The sequence below is a fragment of the Porites lutea genome, chromosome 8, assembly GCF_958299795.1.
Source record: "Porites lutea chromosome 8, jaPorLute2.1, whole genome shotgun sequence".
Lineage (NCBI taxonomy): Eukaryota > Metazoa > Cnidaria > Anthozoa > Scleractinia > Poritidae > Porites > Porites lutea.
The window spans coordinates 26,164,425-26,184,424 of NC_133208.1; the positions used below are offsets into that span (position 1 = coordinate 26,164,425).

Sequence of the window (20,000 nt, forward strand, 5' to 3'; positions counted from 1 at the left end):
TCCCAGATAGAGAAATGAATCCCACAGACTTTGACAAACTCGAAGAATATAATCCAACACAGTAAAAAAAGCTGAGTAAACTGAACTCAAAATACTGAGTAAATCGTTGCATCCATAGTGACCCATTATAGTGAGTAAACTTAAGCAGAAATACTGAGTAAAGATTACTCACTAGCATGAGTAAGTTTACTCAGAATGAGTAACTTTACTCACAAGTTTGAGTTGAAAATACTCAGTTATCGAGTACAAATAACTCAAAAGTGGAGGTAAAATTACTCAAGAGAAATGCATCCATGGTGACTCTTTATTTTGAGTAAAACAGCCAATTACTCAAAATTTGGGTAAAGGTTACTCTTAATTTTGAGTTAAATCAAATTTTACTCCGTCAATGAGTTAAAACAATACCTAAATAATCGAGTAAAGAAAATGATTATATTTACACAATATTTTGAGTAAAAGTGAACTTCACTTCAAATGAGTGCAAAAAAAACCATGTTAACAATGGCAGATCCCTATGCCTGCCTGGAAAAGTTTCAAATGTTTTTTGTAATACACAGACTGGCAAGGACCCGTGGGTTTAACTTAGTCCACACTGAACATACTTACTGATTTTAGAATGGCAACTATAGTAAGCAGTTAATACCAAACAATAAGCAAAATATCTTTCAGTGTTTCTTTACATTTTTTATTATCTCATTCAGGCTTTAACATCTTCAGGTAGTGGTGACATTTTTCCATATCAAGCAGAGTTTGGTAGAGAGCATGACAATTTATTAATTACATGCCCGTTCAATATTAAGACTTGCAGACTGGGTGCTCTCAACTAACCAAAGAAAAATGAAAATGTCATAACATGGCTGCAAAAGATTATATTTTCAAAAGAACATTTATCCAAGTAACTCATCATTTAAGTTTAATGGATAAACAAGAAACAAATTTTTGTAAAAGTATGCACATTTCATTAATGGTGTCATGGTGACCAAAACACTTTAGTAAATTTGACGCATCCCAGAGCTGTGATAGTGGATACAACAACGTCTAAGAATGTGATCGTAAATCTTGGTTGAGTAAGAGGGCCATCCAAGAGTCGTGACCAGTATCCTCGGTGAACAGAAAGCTTTTTCTTAAAATTTCTGTATCGAATGAACATTTCAACTGAAATTCTAGAAATTGTTGCATTGAATGAACCCTTTGCCACAGATAAAAATTAAACCTATTCAGTTCACGGTTTAATACATTAACAGTCTATTCAATTAATGCAGCTGTGTTCAACTTGGATGATATGTTTCCCTCAAATTTGCAAGTTGAAGTACAAATGGGGTTCTTCAGCAGACTCCTGATGCACCACCTTAAAATCAGGACAGGAAGGGCAATCGCTCTTCTTCTGCTATGCTCTAGTTTAAAGGTGTTGGTTTCTGCCTATAAACAAAAGAAAAGAAGATTAATAAATAAGTTGAAAGGTAAACAGTACTACAGGGAGCCCACACAATCTTGCAGTGCCCACAACCGATTGTTATTTTATAGTAAATGTACTGGATTTAACAGTTGCTTCACTTATGGCGATAAATCACTTACTATGTATATAAATCGATGTTAAATAAACGCTGTCAACGGCGAACTCAAAATCCTTCAAAATAGCTCAAAAAACCGCTTTTGAGGCAAAAGGACGACAATACATATACACCAAAGGTAACGCAATTCAACATTTATTTATTTCGATTTATATACTTAGTGATTTATCGCTATAGGTGAAGCAAATGGTAAATCCAGTGTATTTACAATAAAATAACAATCAGTTACACACATTGCGAGATTGTGTGGGTCCCCTGTGATAGTACTTGTGTATGTTATAAATACTGGTTAGTTTTGATTTATCCTAGGTTAATTTTCAATGTCCTTTTTCTCCTAGCCCTTATAATTTATTAGAGCTAGGAGAGAGAGGAAATTAAAGAGAATCATTCTTAAGTACATTAAATCAAAATTAACCTGTTGTAATTTGTTGTAATTTGTTTACCCACGGATCACTAAGGAGTTCATAAGAACTCCTTGAAACGTGTCCATGCGTTCCAGATCGAATTGGAATTTGAAAGTGTTGGTTTTTAAGGAGAGGGGAAAACCGGAGTACCCGGAGAAAAACCTCTTGGAGCAAGGGAGAGAACCAACAACAACCTCAACCCACATATGGCGTCGACGCCAGGATTCGAACCTGGGCCACATTGGTGGGAGGCGAGCGCTCTCACCACTGCGCCACCCTTGCTCCCCTGATTCTAACTTCAATCTGTAAGATATGCGTGATTTTATTTGAAGCTGTTTTTTACCAAGCAAAGGCATAACTGGCTTTTACTGGCCACATTGCAATTGAAGGAATACTGCATAGGGCCCAGGTCAATCAAAGTTGAAAATTGCTTTAACAGACACAAAATTACCACCAGGTTCTGGTAATTTAAATGTTGGATAAGCACTATCCACTATCTATCCACCAGGCCCCAGTTGTTCAAATGCTGGATAGCGCCATCCACAGGATAATATTAGGGAAATCAAGTGCGGCAATATTCAGCAGCAGATAGTGTTATCCACATCTTGAACAACTAAGGCCCTGAGCACTGTAATACTGTGGTTATAGGCAATATCGCAGCAGATTTGATTCATAATCATATAATCATGACAGTTAGCTCTCTCTTACTCAACACCCAAAGTAAGTCATTTTCTTTGAAATGGCAATCACGTGGAGCTTCATACAGGTATATTTTTTGAAAAGCAGCATAAAATTAGTGGCTATGATCATCATGGAGAGGTGGCCTTGAGTGAATGTATGGAATATCCAATTCCACTGGAATTAGAAAAAGTGGTCATTGGTAAAGAGGTAAATATAAGTAAACGTTTGCCTGTTATTATAAAAAGACAAAACTAAAAAAGGAGATTTAAAGATGTCATATTATACAATGGAACATCTATTCAGGGGAAACCCTTGGGACCAAGGCAAGTGTAACAATTAACCAACAAATAAATTTTTTTTCTTTTATCCAGCCTTGGAATCTGCTGCAGTTATTATTTCAAGCAACTTATGTCTAAAAAATTATCATTAACTTACCTCTGCAATGTTGTGTGTTGAATTCTCACAAGTACAGTGCATTGGTTTAAGTAAGGTAGTTAATGTTTTGAAAGCTGTCGCAATTGTGACTAGTGAGCACTTGAATTTATTAACGTTTTTGTGGACAGTCACCTTTTGAATGCTAAGGTGTCCCCTGAATGGAGGTCAAATGCCGGTTTCGGGATCCAGGTAAAGTTTCCCTTTCCTCCGAATAGAGGTGTCCCTTTAATAAAGGCACAACTGTTACAACTACAAAGATTATGTGAAAATGTTTCCGGGACCAAATTTGGTGTCCCCTGACTGGAGGTGTCCCTTGAATAGAGGTATCCCAAAGGAGAGGTTTCAAGGTAATAGTTAAAGATGATCATACTCACAGAAATGAATGACCATTGCAACACACCAGTCTGAGTTTCATCCTGAAAAACCAATATTGGCAGTAAGGGTAAGTGTTTGGGCTAGACCAGCCTTACCAATAATAATTTTTATTTACCATGGTAAATACCTTATTATGTAATTTAACACTTGACCTTCACATTTTGGAAATGACTTAATTTGTCTTTTCTTTTTCAACAACCCACATGAGAAATGATCACAGAATGCACACTACAGAGTACTAATAATTACTAGTATGCTATCATTTCGCTTGTTATTACATATTGGTACATGTGTGTAGCAAACTCCTATCAATAAGCTGACTACTGTAATGGGGGTTGAAGCTCATTGAGCACCTGTATGCATAGTACATTCACCGTGGGAAATAACCTTTTGTGGTATAATAATAATTATCTTCGTATCTTAAAAGGTTTTCGCTTTGTTTTTATCCTAGTGATACTATAAATTCAGGCAAAACTATAAGACAACATTTTGCTCACTAACAACTACACTGTACTAGCTATGGTATAATCAAAATAGGAGATTTTTCATGAAGAGGTTCCTACATACAATGCAACATTAAATTTTCTTTTATAAGTGGATAGTTCCAAAGTTTCTTCTCCAGTATAAAAACTACGTCTTTTTGGTGCTTGAAACCTGACTAATGGCATCAAGAAAATCAGCTTGTAGTTTCTAGGTTCCTTTTTTCTTTCCCAAGCACTTTCCACATTTCAAAATATTTTTCTTTTGCAACTGCTGTCATTTTCACTTTACATAAAATAATTTATCTTTTAATCCTTGTTGAAGGTTGATGGTCTAAATTTTCTTTTCAGAAATTTATCAGGTATAAATAAGTGTATCTCCTCTTTGATGAGCAATTCAGACAAAAACTACTCAAAAGAAGTGCTGGTTAAATGCAACTAAATTGAAGCATTACACAGCAACAGAATATTTCTCTGCATCAACACATATTTATACATGCCAAAAGTCCTTGGCTTATAGTTCTCACTTACAAGCAGTTCAAAAGTACTACTTGAGTGAGCTACTGGTAAAAGGCGGCAAACACCACCCTACTCAGCAGCTGTTTACAGCAAAATAAGACCAGAACCTTGGCTTAGACATGAATATTTTTATACATGCATATTTTGATCAAAATCATCCCTTGAATGAAAACGCAAAATTTTTAATTTGATGTTCATCAGTATTTCCCTGAATAAATCTTGCACTCACAATTAAGATAGTATATGCCATTAATATTTAGATGCTGTGACAGAGTTTCATATGTGACACATACATGGACATGCTTTTTATTTCTCAACTTCTCTACTGAGATGTCACTGTTAAACTGGGCAGTTTAAGGAATGACGGATTTTGAAAATATGGACAGTTATGAGAGAGGCACTTTCATGGTTTCATAACCAACAAAGAAACTGGAAAAAGAAACAAGAGAGAAACTATTTTACCCCTCAGAGAGAGTCATAACAACTCTCACAACATGCTTTTCTTCTGTTTGTGCTTTCCTCTTCCGTGCTGACATGATAAAATTATTGTTGCTTAAACTCAGTGAATTTACAGTCTGTAATGAAATGGTCAATATTCCTGTAGTCATGATAGATTTTTAATATATCGCACGTGGGCTGTTAAGAGGCCAACCTTTCCTTTTTAGGGGGGATGGGGGGGGGGGGGGCGGGTGGTTAAGAAAGAAATCTTTCAAACAGACTTGGAACAACCAAATAATTTATTCTTGCACTGAGTTGAGTGTCTTGTATTGAAAAATAAGAAAAAAATCTACCACAGTAGTACGTTTGGGAAAAAAATCTGGGCCCAAACCTAGTAACCGGGGCCTTCCCTCCCCTCCTCCCATACACACATGAACCACCCCGTGCCCGTCCCTGATTTTATACTCTAACGAGCTGAGTATAAAATAAAGATGTATGTAAAGCTAGGTTGTCATTGAAAACATATCGTTTCCACTAATATATTAAGATAAAAACTGCACATAAATACAGGAGTTTTGAAACTAGCAAACTAAAACTGAACAACTACAAATTGCCCGCCAAAACGCGCTTTAATGCAAAGGGCGATGCTTTGTGCTTTGTCCGTTCTTTACGTCCGAGGATACTAATACTTTTAGGATAAAGCAAAAAAGGTATATCTCTTTTACACTGATTCTGCTTAGCCCTTACCCTATTAGTGGCTCCTTCTTCAAGGAGATAAGCCTGCTGCAAAGGACAGTATAGACAATGACTTATAATTATTTAAGCTTAAGCTATAATTGTCTGCGAGTGCTTACCTTGTAATTTCGAAGAATCTTCAACACCAGTACTATCGCCGAGCCATGTCTGTACGTCGTAAAAACGAGTCTCTACCGCCACGGCTAATACTTAAAAGACGATTCCAATTGAAGAAATCAATATCGAGGCAAGAAAACATCGAGAAGAAGGTATAAATGGCGCTTTACGTTTACACATAAGCTTCGAATCGTTAGTTTTGCGCGCGCGTTTATCCAACGATGATTTGATCCAAGACCAGTGATTGGTTCAAGCGTTCACGTGATCACATCAATAACTTATTTACGTGATCGAGACAAATGATTGGTTGAGCAAAACAAATGATCCATGCATGTATGAGAACGGCGTGACGAGGTCACGGTGCTGCACAACAGGCGCTTTAGTTTTACGAAATGTGACTTTAATACACCTGGAAAGATCCTGACACAGTGTCAATAATGTTGCTGAACGAGCAGAGGTTGATGAAGACGACGACACAGAAGACAGTAACTGGATTATAGCTTTGGTGTTGAATCAATATTGATAGTTGCCGCTTGATCGTAGCATATGGATTTTGACAGCTAAACCGCTTGAGATATAGATCGGTATACCGGATAGTTGTAGCTTTTTATTTGTGGTTTTGTGCCTTTCTTAATTTGCAACGCTGAAACGAATCGGTAAACTTTGTGTGAGTATTTTTACTCAGTTGTCTGCTTCACAGCCAAGTGACTCGAAATAAGGAGTTAATTTTACTCACTATAAAAGGTAAAAGGATTTACCTTACTCAGCGAGTCATTTTACTCAGAATAGTGAGTTGTTATAACTCTCTCTGAGGGGTAAAAAAAGCTAACTCGTATTGTGAGTAATTTTACTCAATAAAATGAGTAAAATGAGACACTTTACTCAAAATTGAGTTACATTAACTCATTTGTAAAAATGCTTTTTTTACTGTGAAACAGACCGAGAATACGCTCGCCGAAACAGCCGGGCCAGATCAACGCGCGGCCAAGAAAATGAGGCCTGGGCACTGTACAAAAAAAAATCATCCCGGGAGTCCTGAGGTGACCTTTCTGGGCACCGATACATCATTTGCCCAAAGCCACCCTACCCTGCTGAAAAAATACTTAGTAGAAGGCAATTGTTCTTCCTAGCCGTACCACCCTGGCCTGTTATAAAGAGATTATGTACCTCTAGAACTATATTCAGCGCCTGGCGCTGGTCCTCAGAAAGTTTATCAAACATCGATAGGGCAAGGTTATAAGGGCAAAGGAAAGAACAACGGAGGAGGATTTGCAAAACTTAAAACGAGCAAAAGATATAAGTGAATTTTGGCTCTTACCGAGGCATTTGTACAACAGGACCAAATTCAAAGAGAGGTGTATCACGATGATTCACATATTTAACCGATAGAGCGTTCACTTGTATTGACAAGAAGTCGGCGTGTTACTGCCGCATTAATCGCTAAATATGTTAATCGCGCTAGTTCTTTGTTTACTGGTGCACGTGCCTTTCACATTCGTCTCAGTTACACTCTTTTTTTTATATAAGAATGTATTTTATAAGAATATCGAGGCTGAAATTTGCGAAATATTAAAATATTTTAAGAATAAAGCTAAGGCTGAGATTTTGAAAAGGATAGATATAATTTTGTGTGTTGAAACGTCTGTAAATACAATACAATTTTATGTTTTTCACTTAACCGTATAAAATTATTCCTTTCTCTGAACGGCGAAACTAGCCAACAAAACGAAAAAACCTGCACTAGCTACAGCAAAATGTTCGACTCTAATGACAGTTCGATGAACGGTACATGTAATATATATTCATATACCCCAATAAAGTCTGAAACGGAAATGTCATAAGGTATAATTTAAGAATAATACAAGAATATTTTCAGCCTAAAATCGGCGGAAAAATAAGAATATTCAGCCTGGGCCGGAAAAACAACATTCTTATATAAAAAAAAAAAGAGTGTATCGCAATTCATATTCTGTCGCAATTTTCTGTATAATTTTTGACATTAGTTTGTAAGCTTCACCGTCTATTTACGATAGTTTCGCTGGAGAGTTCACAGCAACAGTATCTCAGTCCTCATCTACCTTTTGTTCAACCTTGTTTTAAGCCCGCCTTGCAGGTATTTCGCGTTGTTATTTCATTAGTTTCATTACTGTTATTTGCATTCCTTAGTAAAAGAAATGGGGCGCCTTGTAACACCGCAGACTCTCCTGATTATATTAATTTTTTTTTAGCAATTTAAATTTAGGCGCGTGTGCGGGGTTTGCTCTGGCAAATAGTGTTGGCTAGGAAGAACAATCGCCTTCTACTAAGTAGTTTTTCAGCAGAGTAGGGTGGCTTTGGGCAAATGATGTATCGGTGCCCAGAAAGGTCACCTCAGGACTCCCGGGATGATTTTTTTTTGTACAGTGCCCAGGCCTCATTTTCTTGGCAGCGCGTTGATCTGGCCCGGCTGCTTCGGCGAGCGTATTCTCGGTCTGTTTGGATTATATTCTTAGAGTTTGTCAAAGTCTGTGGGATTCGTTTCTCTATCTGGGAAAGTTTCATTGGTTTCTATATCTGCTGCTATCCTATTTCTACGATCCTAGCATGTTTATTTTCCGTTGGAGTTCGAATTTCTTCGAAAAAGTTGTGTTGAATGAGAGCATATCGGCGAAAATGGCACCTCGTGTTTCCTACCTTGTATATTATTATTGTAGATAGAGTGAATTAAAACAAATTACTGCAAATTATCACGAAACTTCGTTGGAGGAATAAGGACAACAACAATTAACTGCAGAGTAAGTTTTATTGATCTTTATTTAGTATTTCCTAGAAATTTTAGGATGATATTTTTACCCCATACAAACAATGTAATTTTACTGGAACCGTACAGTGGTACTATCACAGAGCCTGGGTTACCTGTGGTCTCGAAGCTTTTTATTATTTCCCTGGTATTGTCACTGACTTTAATAGCCTTCCACCTGCCTCTCTTTCCTTAGTGCTCCTCCACTTTAATTGTGATTTTCATGGTTATCTAACTCGTTCTCGTTCAACTTGCATAAAATGTCCCTCAGGTATCAATTTGCTATTAGTTATTTGGAAGGATAGCTTATGTACACAATTACCGCCGGCCTACCATGAAAATTCCTGAACTTCGATGGTGCCTTACAGAGATTTCCTTCAATAACCCAAGCCAATTCCCAGGTATGTTTTAAATGAATGTCTAAATGTGTGATTTTAATAACAAGAAGAAAATTTGGAGTTATACCACATGTTAAATATTGCTGTCGAAAATGAGTAACGAACTTAAGTTTTTGTTATCCTGAAAACCTATCCCTCATTTTTCAATTATTTCAGTACGACGAGCTTCGCTATTGCCCTGAAAGTATCTTCTAGTGGAAGAAAAAGAATTTTTCTGCTCATGGAAAGTGTCCAAATTTCTCCATGCGGCTTCGTTTGCGAACGCGAGGAAAGTTAATGTTAGCGAATTTCAGGTTAAAAACTACGGCAGTCTGAGACTCCGACATCGAAAACGGATCCTCTAATTTTTCTCACATATAAAAGGCTTTTGGCAGGAACAATCTAGTTTAGGTTTCTTATCTACCTAAAAGCTAACTATGAACAAAAAATGAAAGAAATTGATTTTTCAACTCTTGCCACGAAATTAAGATTTTGCTCGATTTTTCCTGACCGTCGCTCTTAAACTTCGACGACGAATTTGCTGAGCCAATAATTAAGTTCGTCTCTGTCAGTGATATTAAAAATCTCAGGATTGGGGAACTGTCTCACTGTCTCCAATGACTTGGATCAAATCATTGCGTTCCTCCGCCCATTCAGACCAGACACGGACTGCCCGCGATGTGTTTATTCGTGTATTTTGCGGTATTCGAGATGCCTTCCTCTTTTCAAGTTCTTCATCGTCAACAATAACAATCATTAGCTAATCATTCTACGCTCTGCTGAAGTTTTCCGTGGGTCTGTCTTTCCTTCCCATGCTAAAATTAGGTTCTAATACTTCTTGCGAAAAACAATTTTGTGTCAGAAAAAGCTCTTCGCCGCTGTCCATGAACTCCATGATAACACGAAAGCATGGACCAGCCCACTAAATAATCGAACACGCCGATAAAATGGTCAAAACAACAACAAAGAAACCAAAAAATACAAAGCAAACTTCCTTGAGGACGCCACAAAACGTTATTCAAAACCTTGTCAAAATCTCACAATTTTGTAGATAGGTGAGGTAACATGCGGCGGGTCACCCCACCTATCACGTAAACGTGATCGATTAAAATGAGAGATTATATGGACAGGCGGGTTACCCCACCTAAGCGAGTCAGCTCACCTACCTGGGGTCCCCCACCTTCATGTAAAGAGGCCCTAACTCTCGTAAAAACGATTGCTTCTATCAGGAAAAAGTGCGCATGAGAATACAGTTACCGTACGGGTTGTCCCACCGTGCAGATATCAATGTTGAAATCAGTCGTGTATGTAAGGTCCTTTTCTTCTGGAAGACCTACATTGAATGGAAAGACCGTCGCTTGCATAACTCTCCAACATACATATTTTAATGCATTTGAAAAAGTTGCTTGTTACCCAGTTTATTAAACGTTTTAAAACATTTTTCAGGGCACATCCGGCAAAGACAAAAAAGATGCAAAAACGGGCATCCCAACTGAATTAAATATCGACCCTACTTTGCCTCCGAAGGAATTTACAGATCATCTTGTTCAACTTCTGAAAGGTTTAAATCTTCAGAGTGATGCCACATCAATTGAACATGACATCACCCTTGATCTCTGGGACTTCGCTGGTCAACATCTTTACTATGCGTCGTACCCAGTTTTTTTATCGACACGAGCAGTTTATATGTTGGTGTATGATCTCAGCAAAGGATTAAAGGAAACTGCTCAGCCATGTTTCCGACAAGGAACTTTGAAACTTCATCTCACTAATCCAAACAAGGAAACGAATATGGAACATTTATTATCGTGGCTAGTTTCCATCAGTAATATGCATTTATTACAACAACCAGAAGTGAATGAAGGGGAAAACCTGCCCTATGTTCGCCCTCCAGTATTCATTGTGGGAACACATGCGGATAAACCACATCAGGATGTCAAGGAGATTGAATTGCAGATTCAGAGGAAGATAGTTGGGAAGGACTTCGATTGTCACGTGATTCGCCCTTTCTTCTCGGTCGATAATACGCAAGGATCATCTGATGAGGGAGTAATCGAACTTCAGAAACGATTGATTGAAGTTTTGGGGCAGGAGCCATACATGGGTGAGGAGAGACCAGTACGGTAAGTTGAAAGAGAAACGCTGAATTGGTAACTGCGGGTCAGGCCCTAGTTGTTTAAAAGGTGGATAGCGCTATCCACTGGTTAAATCTCTGTCCACCGGATAGCGCAATTGTTTTCTCCAATATTTTTCCACTGGATAGTGATTTATCCTTTGGATAGTGCTATCCAACGTTTGAACAACCCCAGGCCTGGTGAATATTATTCCATACTGAACAGTTGAGGACTCTAAAAAGTTTAGCAGAAGCTCATAACTTAAACAAAAGGAGAGATTCGCTGAGGCATAAAATGCTAAATGGAACAGAAAATTATTGAATGGTCATTATCACGGTTGAGCGGTAGAAGGGGGCGTCTTTGGTCTGGAACACCACGGGACCCACTCGAGACACCGGGAGGTACCCCATAATAGACCCGGACAGACGCAGACCCCCACGGAAAAACCTAAATTTCAAAAAAAGCCAAATATAGAACGTCCATGTAAAAACTAGAAAGCTAACATTTCGTCAATGAATCAATAAATATGTTTTGACTGTAACCGGAAAAAGGGAGATTTTATTAAATTGACGAATTCACTCTACTTAGAAGAGTAATAATGGGGAGTAATGGTATTCACCCTCCGAGGATCATATCCTGGGTCGATGCCATAAGTGGGTTCAGTTTGCAGTTACTTCTCTTCCTTGCTCCGAAAGGTTTTTTGGCCGGATACTCTGGTTTCCCCTTTAGTCCCCTTTCCTAACAAATTAATTTTAATGATTTCTTATGCAACAGATTGAGGAAATTTTTGAGATGAAACTTTCATCAAAACCGAGTTTGTTTTCCGATGAAATCTGTTTTGCCATTTATTCGGAAATTACACCCTCTGAGGTATTTTTAAATAAGTCCTTTTTATTCTCCGTCTTACAGTATCGTTTTCCACTCCTTTTCCTCCGCTCAGGTTACGTCATTCTCTAAAATAATGAATACCTTACCCTACTTGCAGTAGTATGTTTTACGTTAACTCAAACTTCAAACTCTATAAACTTATTTTGGCTTTATGCGCTGAATAGGCTTCCTACCTTATTTGGCCTGTTATGTTAGCTTGGATTTTTTCACAAACACCTAAGTTGTGCCTTAAGCAATAGCTTTACGCTGTATGTCTATATTTGCTTTCCAGGTGGTTCAACTTCGAGAAAGTTGTCCAAATTCTGGTTTCCAAAGGAGTGCACTATTTAGACCTCGAAGAACTTCAAGAGATTGTGCAGAAAGTGTGTTTCATTGAAGAAGAGGATGAAGCTGGCACTATGTTGGATTTCTATCATGACCTCGGCATGATTGTCAGACATCGCAACACCATTGTACTTCAAGCTCAATGGCTTATTGAGGTTTTTAAACAGCTCATCACCATTCGTTCCTTTAATGACATGGTAAGGAGCAAAAACTTCAAGTCCATAATCATAGCCCTGTTTAGTTTAATCCTCTGAAGTTCAAGCAATTCCCTAACCCCACTGTGGTACACTCACTAAAGGGGAGCGGTTGGGGTGGGGGTAGGGGTGAGTTTAAATATGTGAAACGATTTTTGCATAATGGATTATGATTTTAAAGAAAAAAGAACGAAAACATGAATAGGAACCTGCCGACGGATATTAGTAAGGTAAAAACAGGCAAAATGTTCGTATAACGTTTTTTTTGGAAACTTGAGCAAACGCCTTGTTGTAGGTTTGAGCCATTGACCGAAAGTCAAGCGACTAAGCCACGATTCGAGCCCCAACGTGTCGATGGTGTCGGAAGCTACCGTAAAATTCCGAAAATAAGCCCCTCTAAATATAAGCCCCCCATAATCGTAACGCAGAAAACCGTCCGGTAAATCGCCCCTCCGAATATAAGCCCCCCGGCGGCTTGTACTCGGAATTTGCCTTCAAATACAAAGTAAAACAAGACGCTACGGAGCGTACACTTCGGCGTCGTTGTTGTGGAACTGATTAGTTGTAAATGCGGAGGAATAGTAAGAAATGAAATATGGTAAGAGTAAGGTGTTAATTTGTAAAATGACAGGATTTGTCAGGATATTCTGAAAAGAGCAACATCCAAAAGGCCTAATTGCCAAAAACTAGCATTTCCGGACATATTGTCTGTGAGATATTAGCCCAGTTATGCCCTATGACTCCATACAAATCCTTCTAAATTTGACTTGGGTCTAAACGTTTAGTCTTAAGTCAAATATGAGGTTACTAGCGGTGAATAACAAGTCTAACGAAACAAACAGTGAAAAAAGAATTCTCTTTTTTTTTTAGTCACATCAGGCTTCAAAAACAGCATAGCAGTCTCATGTACTGATTAAAGATATGTAAGGCGTGGTTAAGGAGTCAATTACGTTGAGCATAGAATGGGCTAAAACTCAATGTTACGAGTTTGAATGTTTTGAGGATAATTATTCACTGACTATCAGCACGCGGGGATGTCGGATTAACAGAAGGAAGTTTAATACCAAAGCAACATAGCCTTTACAGAGCTTTAAAACACGGCATCCGCCAACACAAACTTGACTTGAACTTAAGTAGAACGAAACAGCCTCTGCAAATAATAACAAACTCTCACTTAAACTTCAGATATCTTATGGCTTCCGCTAACACGTAAACACAGAACTTGAAAATCGACCTTCGTCACACTTGACTAAACACAGCAGTCCAGCTCGTGGGAAAAAACTTAGGCCCGGTTCAGACGCCGCTCCACTCATGTGTCAAACCTAACTGATGAATTAAGTACGGCAAAAGAGCGGCGTCTGAATCAATTTAGTACGGCAGTTTTAGTTTGGTGTGGCAAAAGCGTTAAGTTCGACAGAGTCTGTCGAACTTTTGTCGAACTTAACTTAGGCTCGACACACGGTGCGCCGTCTGAATCAGATGTCGCACCAGTGTCGCTCCAAAGTCGAACTTATTCAGTTAGGTCCAGGCCTTAGTTCGTCAAAAGAACTCGCTTGGAACTTGTATACCGTTTGACATAAGGTTCTATAAAATACTAAACAGGGGAATAGGAGTAGCTTTTCGACATATTTTATGATTTCAGTTGATGATGCAAATCTGGTGACTCATGCTGAAATGTAAACCTGCCCTAATTAATTATTCATGAATAATCCAAAAAACGTAAAGAACGTTCGAGAAAGTCATGCAACGCATGAAAGCAATTATACTACGTAACACGCAAAAAAGACAAAATGTCTTTGTGCAGCATTTTGTAACTTTAAATTCATCATAAAACAGTTCGAAAGGAGGGCTCACTCGTGTAATATTTTTCAACACTGTACTCGAAGAGAAATTTCGTGTCTCTGCGCGGGCACGTAATATCGTCTATTTATTCATCGAGTAAATTAAAGACTGAACTCCGAATTTAAGCCCCTCCAAAAATATGCCCGTCAAAAAGGGCCTTTGAAAAATATAAGCCCCGGGCTTATTTTCGGAATTTTACGGTATTTCAAATGCGGTTTACTCCATTCTTAACATTTTTAGGACGGACCAATTTTACCTTTTTACCTTTTCCAATTCATAGACGGCTTCAGCTTCTCCACTATTACAATCTATAGCAGCAATATAGATAAATTTGCATTACTGTTATCTCAAGACATATCAGTGCTTTTTCTAACCTTAAACATTTTATTTTGCACCGTTTATTTGTGTTGGACGTAGCTGCGTGCATTGCAGTTTGTCGGTCGCTCAATATTGGTGCTATTTCTAACAATTAACTACTTATGTTTTATCCACTTTTAGTTGTTTTATGTCTACAACACGCCCATTTACACACACCCTCTCTCCCTTCTTTCTTACCCACTACTTCAGTTGAGACTTAGGAACCCTTTCATTAGGGTTCCCATACTTTAAACACCTGTAATACCACAAAGGTTGCTGGGTGAATGTACCGTTATAAAAGTTTTTTTAACACAAAGCAAGGACATAATTAATAAGATGAATTTCTAGCCACTTCAGAACACCTTAATTTCATACCCAGCTGCAGTATGATCGCGCTTCCAAGTGAGGAGTAGCTCCCTTTAGTAAATATTTTAAAGTATTATCTTAAGTTCCCTGCTAGCGGGGTCTCTCAAGGGGAGAAAAAATTGAGAGAATGGAAAGAGACCTCTTCCGGATCCCGGTGAGTTGTTTAATGTAGCCGCGCCGACAAGATTTATGGTTGAAACTGATTGGTTTTCTCGTGTGGAATGCGCGTGCCTGTTGAGACTGTGCGCTTGAAATTTCTGAGCCAACAGTTTTTATGGCCTTTCATGAAATCTGCGTTTTCATAACTTTCGCATTTCAATCAGGCTATAAAAACATCCTTTTCTTAGCAAAGCGATGAAAATGTAAAAAATAACATCACCGCAAGAAAAATCATGCACACCTAAAAGGATGTGATATTTTTGCGTATTTTCCGAGGCGCAAACCGGTTCTGTAAGTTGTGTCGCACGTGACTACTAAAACGTCATGTTTGTTAAGCAAAGCCAGCGCATGTGCATTTTCCGCTTCCCTTATAGACCTGCTAGCAGCAACAATCTTAAGGTTCTAAATTTTATGTGTAATCTATTTGTTAACGTTTATCTTATATATTTCTGGTCTTATACATAACTTTCACGTTTACCTTTGTCACAATCTATAAACATTGAGGTTAACCCATTGACAATTGATAGGCCCTGAGGAAACCACGATTGCTCTCCCGCTTGTGAAGTCACCGCTGTCTACGTTGAATGGTGATCTTCGTGCAATGAACACTCAAAGTTTTGCTTTTTGCTAATTCCCCAAACAAACCAAAACGTTTGCATATTCGCGTCTGAAACGAACAACTTAGTTTCAGTTAAAATTGAAAACATAGTATTGAATAATTTTCCTTTTTTGTCCAGGTCAGATGGCGACTTCTTATGCAAATGTCTTGAAATTCCAGTGAGTGCCAAGCCCAGCCAATAGCTTTTATGCTCTTGGGGCCCAAAAGAGAAATAAAGATTCTTTAATTTTAAATGATTCTTTATCATGTTTTTTATTTTAATAACTTTAATTCGGTCTATTCGTTATTGGTAGGATCCAAAGCATTCTAAACTGTGGAAAGAAATGGAAGCAACAGGTGCTCTCAAAATGGAACTTGTTGATTACGTATTTTCCAAGTTTTGTGAGGAAGACAGTGTCAAGGAAGATATACTGAACATGATGGAGCAGTTCGGATTGATCGTCAAGTTTGCCCCCTCACCCAAAGATAAAATGTACTTTGTACCCTGTCAACTTAAGACGCCACCTGGACGCATTTGCAAAGTGGAGCCATCGCCTTCAGATCCGTGCCCACTGTACCTACGCTTTTTGGCAGGATTTGTTCCTCGCGGTCTTTTCTGTCAGCTTATGTCACAATTAACAAGATGGTGCTCTGAGAGTGGATTCGAGCAGAAGCCACATTTTTTCGATGGAGCATCTCGGTTTTTCATTGAGAAGGAGCCCTTTCATCAGTTAATCCTTCTGTGCAAGAAAAGAGTCATAAAGATCATCTTAAAGAAGCAAAAAAAGCAAGACTACCTTGAAGCAAACAAAGCACCAATTCCTGAAAGTAACGACGTGGCAGTGGCTGTGCGAGAGTTTTTGGAAGAGGCAATGCAGTCACTAATACGGGGGTTGCCCTGTTGGAATAACCTGGCGTATGACTTCAGTATCGCATGTCCTGAATGTATGCAAGAGAGGGAAGAGTGTTCTGACCACGGTCAGGTCTGTTGTACTCACGAGGACTGTCTGTGCCTTCTAAGCATTCTGAAAGGAGGGACACCTAGCCAGTGCCAAAACAGTCTTGAGACGCCGACACTACCTGGACTGAGAAAATGGTTCTCTTTCAAAGGTAACTACATTTCTACTTGGGCAGTGAATAAGTTTCAAAAGTGATAAAATCTTATTTTCTTCAACATCGGCTGACACTGAACGAAACAAAAGGTTAAATTCGAAGACGTGGTTTTTGTAGACAAACGTGTTAGAGAACTAAGAGTTAAGCCCGGTATTTACCTTGCTCTTTGCTGGAGCGGCACTACTTTTAAGTGGTCCCGAGTCAGGGGCACCCAAGCCCTTTTCCTTTTTTTCTAAATTTATTCTTTGTTTGAAGGGGCAAATATTTGCCTAGGAATTTCTTAAGCTCGAGGAAGGCTTAAAATTTCTAGATATCCGTTCAGTTTTCCTACCAACTTAATCACGATATTCTGACAGAGGTTGTGTTTTTTCAGATTTTACTACCGAGATATTGTTATTATTATGAAAACAAAGGTCTATTGAAAATTTCTGCACAGAGACAAAACGTCAAGGTTAAAGCCTTTTATATAAAATGACGACAACCAAGAAGTACGGTTATGTTCTCGAACTTTCGAGCGGACCCCGGCATCAGGATAGCTAACAATTTCGGATAAGACGAAAAAGCCACCTAAAACTTTTAGGGCGACCGAAGTTCCCCTAAGACATCCGAACAGATAAATAGTTTTTTGGGGCAGCTTTGCTGTAAATGAACCACATAGTCTTCTTGACGTATTTGGAAACATTGTTGTTGGGTCTCTGTCCCTCAGCCGGGTGTGTACACTGCCATCGGTAATTTTTCCATGGATTGTTGTTGTTGTTGTTCTTCTATAGTGTTATGAATACGTTGTTATAATCGGCCAATACGAAGCCTTCAGAAAATTTATAGTTCGGGGTTTTGATAGACCGTGATACCTAAAATTGTTGTAATCATTCTGCATATAGTCTGCCTAGGGGGAGGCTGAATGGCAGCTGTTTTGTTCTACGTGTATACCTTCACCTTCTCCACATAGTTTCCCATCCACTTTTAAAGTTAGGGGAATTAGTTTTTTATTATTTTGAAGTTAAAAAACAATAAACAATTCCAACGGGTAAATGGGCGTAAGAATCCACTCTTACAGTGAAACATTTAACAGACAAAAAAGGAAATCAATTACGAATTTTGGACTAAGCGGAAAACCATGGTTAAAAACTATATATCGAGGTTCAACTGGATATATTTAATTTACAGTCAGGTCAGTAATAGACAGTTGAGAGATTTCAATTTTACCTTTACAAAATTTCTCTTTTCTGCGAAGCTGTCCAGCCTGGTTATCACCCTGGAACAGACGAGGTTTACAACATGACAGCTCGCCCAAGAGGAATAACGCTGATCATTAACAACGCGTCTTTTGCCCATCATCCTACACATGGACAGCAGTTACCTCGTCACGGGTCCGAAGAAGATGTTCGTCAAGTTGAAGAGCTATTTATTGCCCTGGGTTTTGAGGTACAAAGGAGACAGAACCTTTCAAGACTACAACTCTTGGACGAACTTGATGATGTTGCTTGCCAAGATCACAGTGCTTATGATTGCTTTGTGCTGTGGCTCATGAGCCATGGCAAGAGTGGTGAGGTGTTCTGCTCTGACGGCAACACGATACCTATTCAGACTCTTCATGATATGTTCAGCGGATGCGATAAGCTAAGCGGTAAGCCAAAGCTGTTTTTCATCCAGGCGTGCAGAGGTGAGGACGAAGACGAGGGGGTAACCGCGTCCAGTGATACCGGCATTACGTCTTACGGACATGTTGATTCCCCCTTTGACTCAGTGAAGAACCCTCCATCCAGAGAACCCACTCATGCAGATTTTCTGTACGCATTTTCCACAGTCGATGAGTATGTGTCGTACAGGGATGAAAATTTAGGAAGCCACTATGTTCGCGGTCTCGCTGAAGCATTCCGTGAACGTGCGTTTTATGACCACCTTCTCGATATTTTAACAGTAGTCAACCAGAAAGTCAGTAACATGGAAGCCAAGCGACCATCAGGGGAGAACAAGAATGAAATCAAAATCTGTAAACAGATGCCTGAAGTTAAACATACCCTGCGGAAAAAAGTTCGTTTCTAGACGCATATCTTGAGCGTCGTGTTTTGCCTGTTACGGATCACTGCTACGGCAAATAGTACTTTAGGGAAAGTATACAAAACATGGACCTCCGGTCCATGGACCATCCCTGTGGACCTAGTACATGGACCCCTTTTTGGACCCGGTCCATGGACTGGCTTATGGGCCACCCCCCTAATTTTTGAAGATGAATTTTAATAGAGGTCTAAACGAACTTTCAGGAGAGGGTCGGAAACGGGGGGCGGGGGGGGGGGGGGAGGGGTGTCGTGCATGCATGTTCACGGGAATTAAATTAAAACAGACTTTTCACGAATCATGTACAATTCAGCGTTTGATTTTATTTTTCGCTCATATAGAACTGAGGTGTCGACCATTATAAATTATTGCATACACATGAAAGAATTGTCTTTTAGTAGGTTAGTTTTTAAGTCTAACCTAGCTGTATAGATATTAGATATTAGATTTTTTTAAACTGAAATTTACTTGTATAGTTTGTGTAGCTAGCAGGTTTATCGTACACTGGGTATTTTCTTTAAGAAAGGGAAAATAAAATTTGACTTGTACCCAAACCTCTTGTGGCTCTGCTGCCAAAAAACAACAGCACTCCCCTGCTTATCCTCCCACCAGTTGGCTAACTGAATCAAATGGAATCAACTGAAAAAACTGAGGCCATATGGAGCTGCATGGCTTCCACTTACTGTAATTAAACGTTATGCAAATAAAGCGAGACCATTGTAACTTTGGCAGGATAAATATATATTTTTTGCCTTGAAGTTAATTATTCATGTGGTAACCTTCTTAGACATTTCAGTATGATTACAGTTTCCCTCTTAACCATCAGTACCATCAGGATCACAAGAAAAAAATTACCTTTATCTCAGCAGAATAACATGAAGAGTAAGGAGACTACATAGCAATGTCTTTTTGCCTTATATCCCCTTTTATAAAATAACTAAGATAGTACGCGCGTTCTGATTGGTTAAAAACCTAGGTTTATTGTGCCGGTAGACTCATAGAAAACTTAAAGTCATTTTATAAAAGCAATAGACCACACTTTCTATGGGTTTACCGGCGTGATAACCCACTTGGGAT

General features: G+C 38.8%; 2 protein-coding genes and 1 long non-coding RNA gene across 3 annotated transcripts in view; 2 read left to right on the forward strand and 1 right to left on the reverse strand.

The window, feature by feature from the left end:
- LOC140945426 (uncharacterized) overlaps positions 1-16,407 on the forward strand; it is a gene marked incomplete at its 5' end in the record, with an annotated part of 36,108 nt that extends 19,701 nt beyond the window's left edge. Inside the window, 4 exons of the mRNA XM_073394451.1 lie at positions 10,357-11,033; positions 12,184-12,433; positions 16,067-16,245; positions 16,347-16,407. Coding sequence (XP_073250552.1) covers positions 10,357-11,033; positions 12,184-12,433; positions 16,067-16,245; positions 16,347-16,407 — 1,167 coding nt within the window. The remainder of the gene's footprint in view (positions 1-10,356; positions 11,034-12,183; positions 12,434-16,066; positions 16,246-16,346) is intronic.
- Positions 379-6,322, reverse strand: LOC140946324 (uncharacterized). The gene is made up of 3 exons (XR_012166837.1): positions 5,757-6,322; positions 3,466-3,507; positions 379-1,419 (listed from the first exon to the last, which is right to left on the reverse strand). It is a non-coding gene; the product is annotated as an uncharacterized lncRNA (long non-coding RNA).
- Positions 16,408-16,506: 99 nt separating the features above from the next.
- On the forward strand, positions 16,507-19,112 carry LOC140946807 (caspase-14-like). The gene is made up of 2 exons (XM_073395918.1): positions 16,507-16,862; positions 18,100-19,112. Exons 1-2 carry the CDS (start codon positions 16,625-16,627, stop codon positions 18,909-18,911), a joined length of 1,050 nt encoding a protein of 349 aa, XP_073252019.1. The 5' UTR covers positions 16,507-16,624; the 3' UTR covers positions 18,912-19,112.
- Positions 19,113-20,000: the final 888 nt, after the last annotated feature.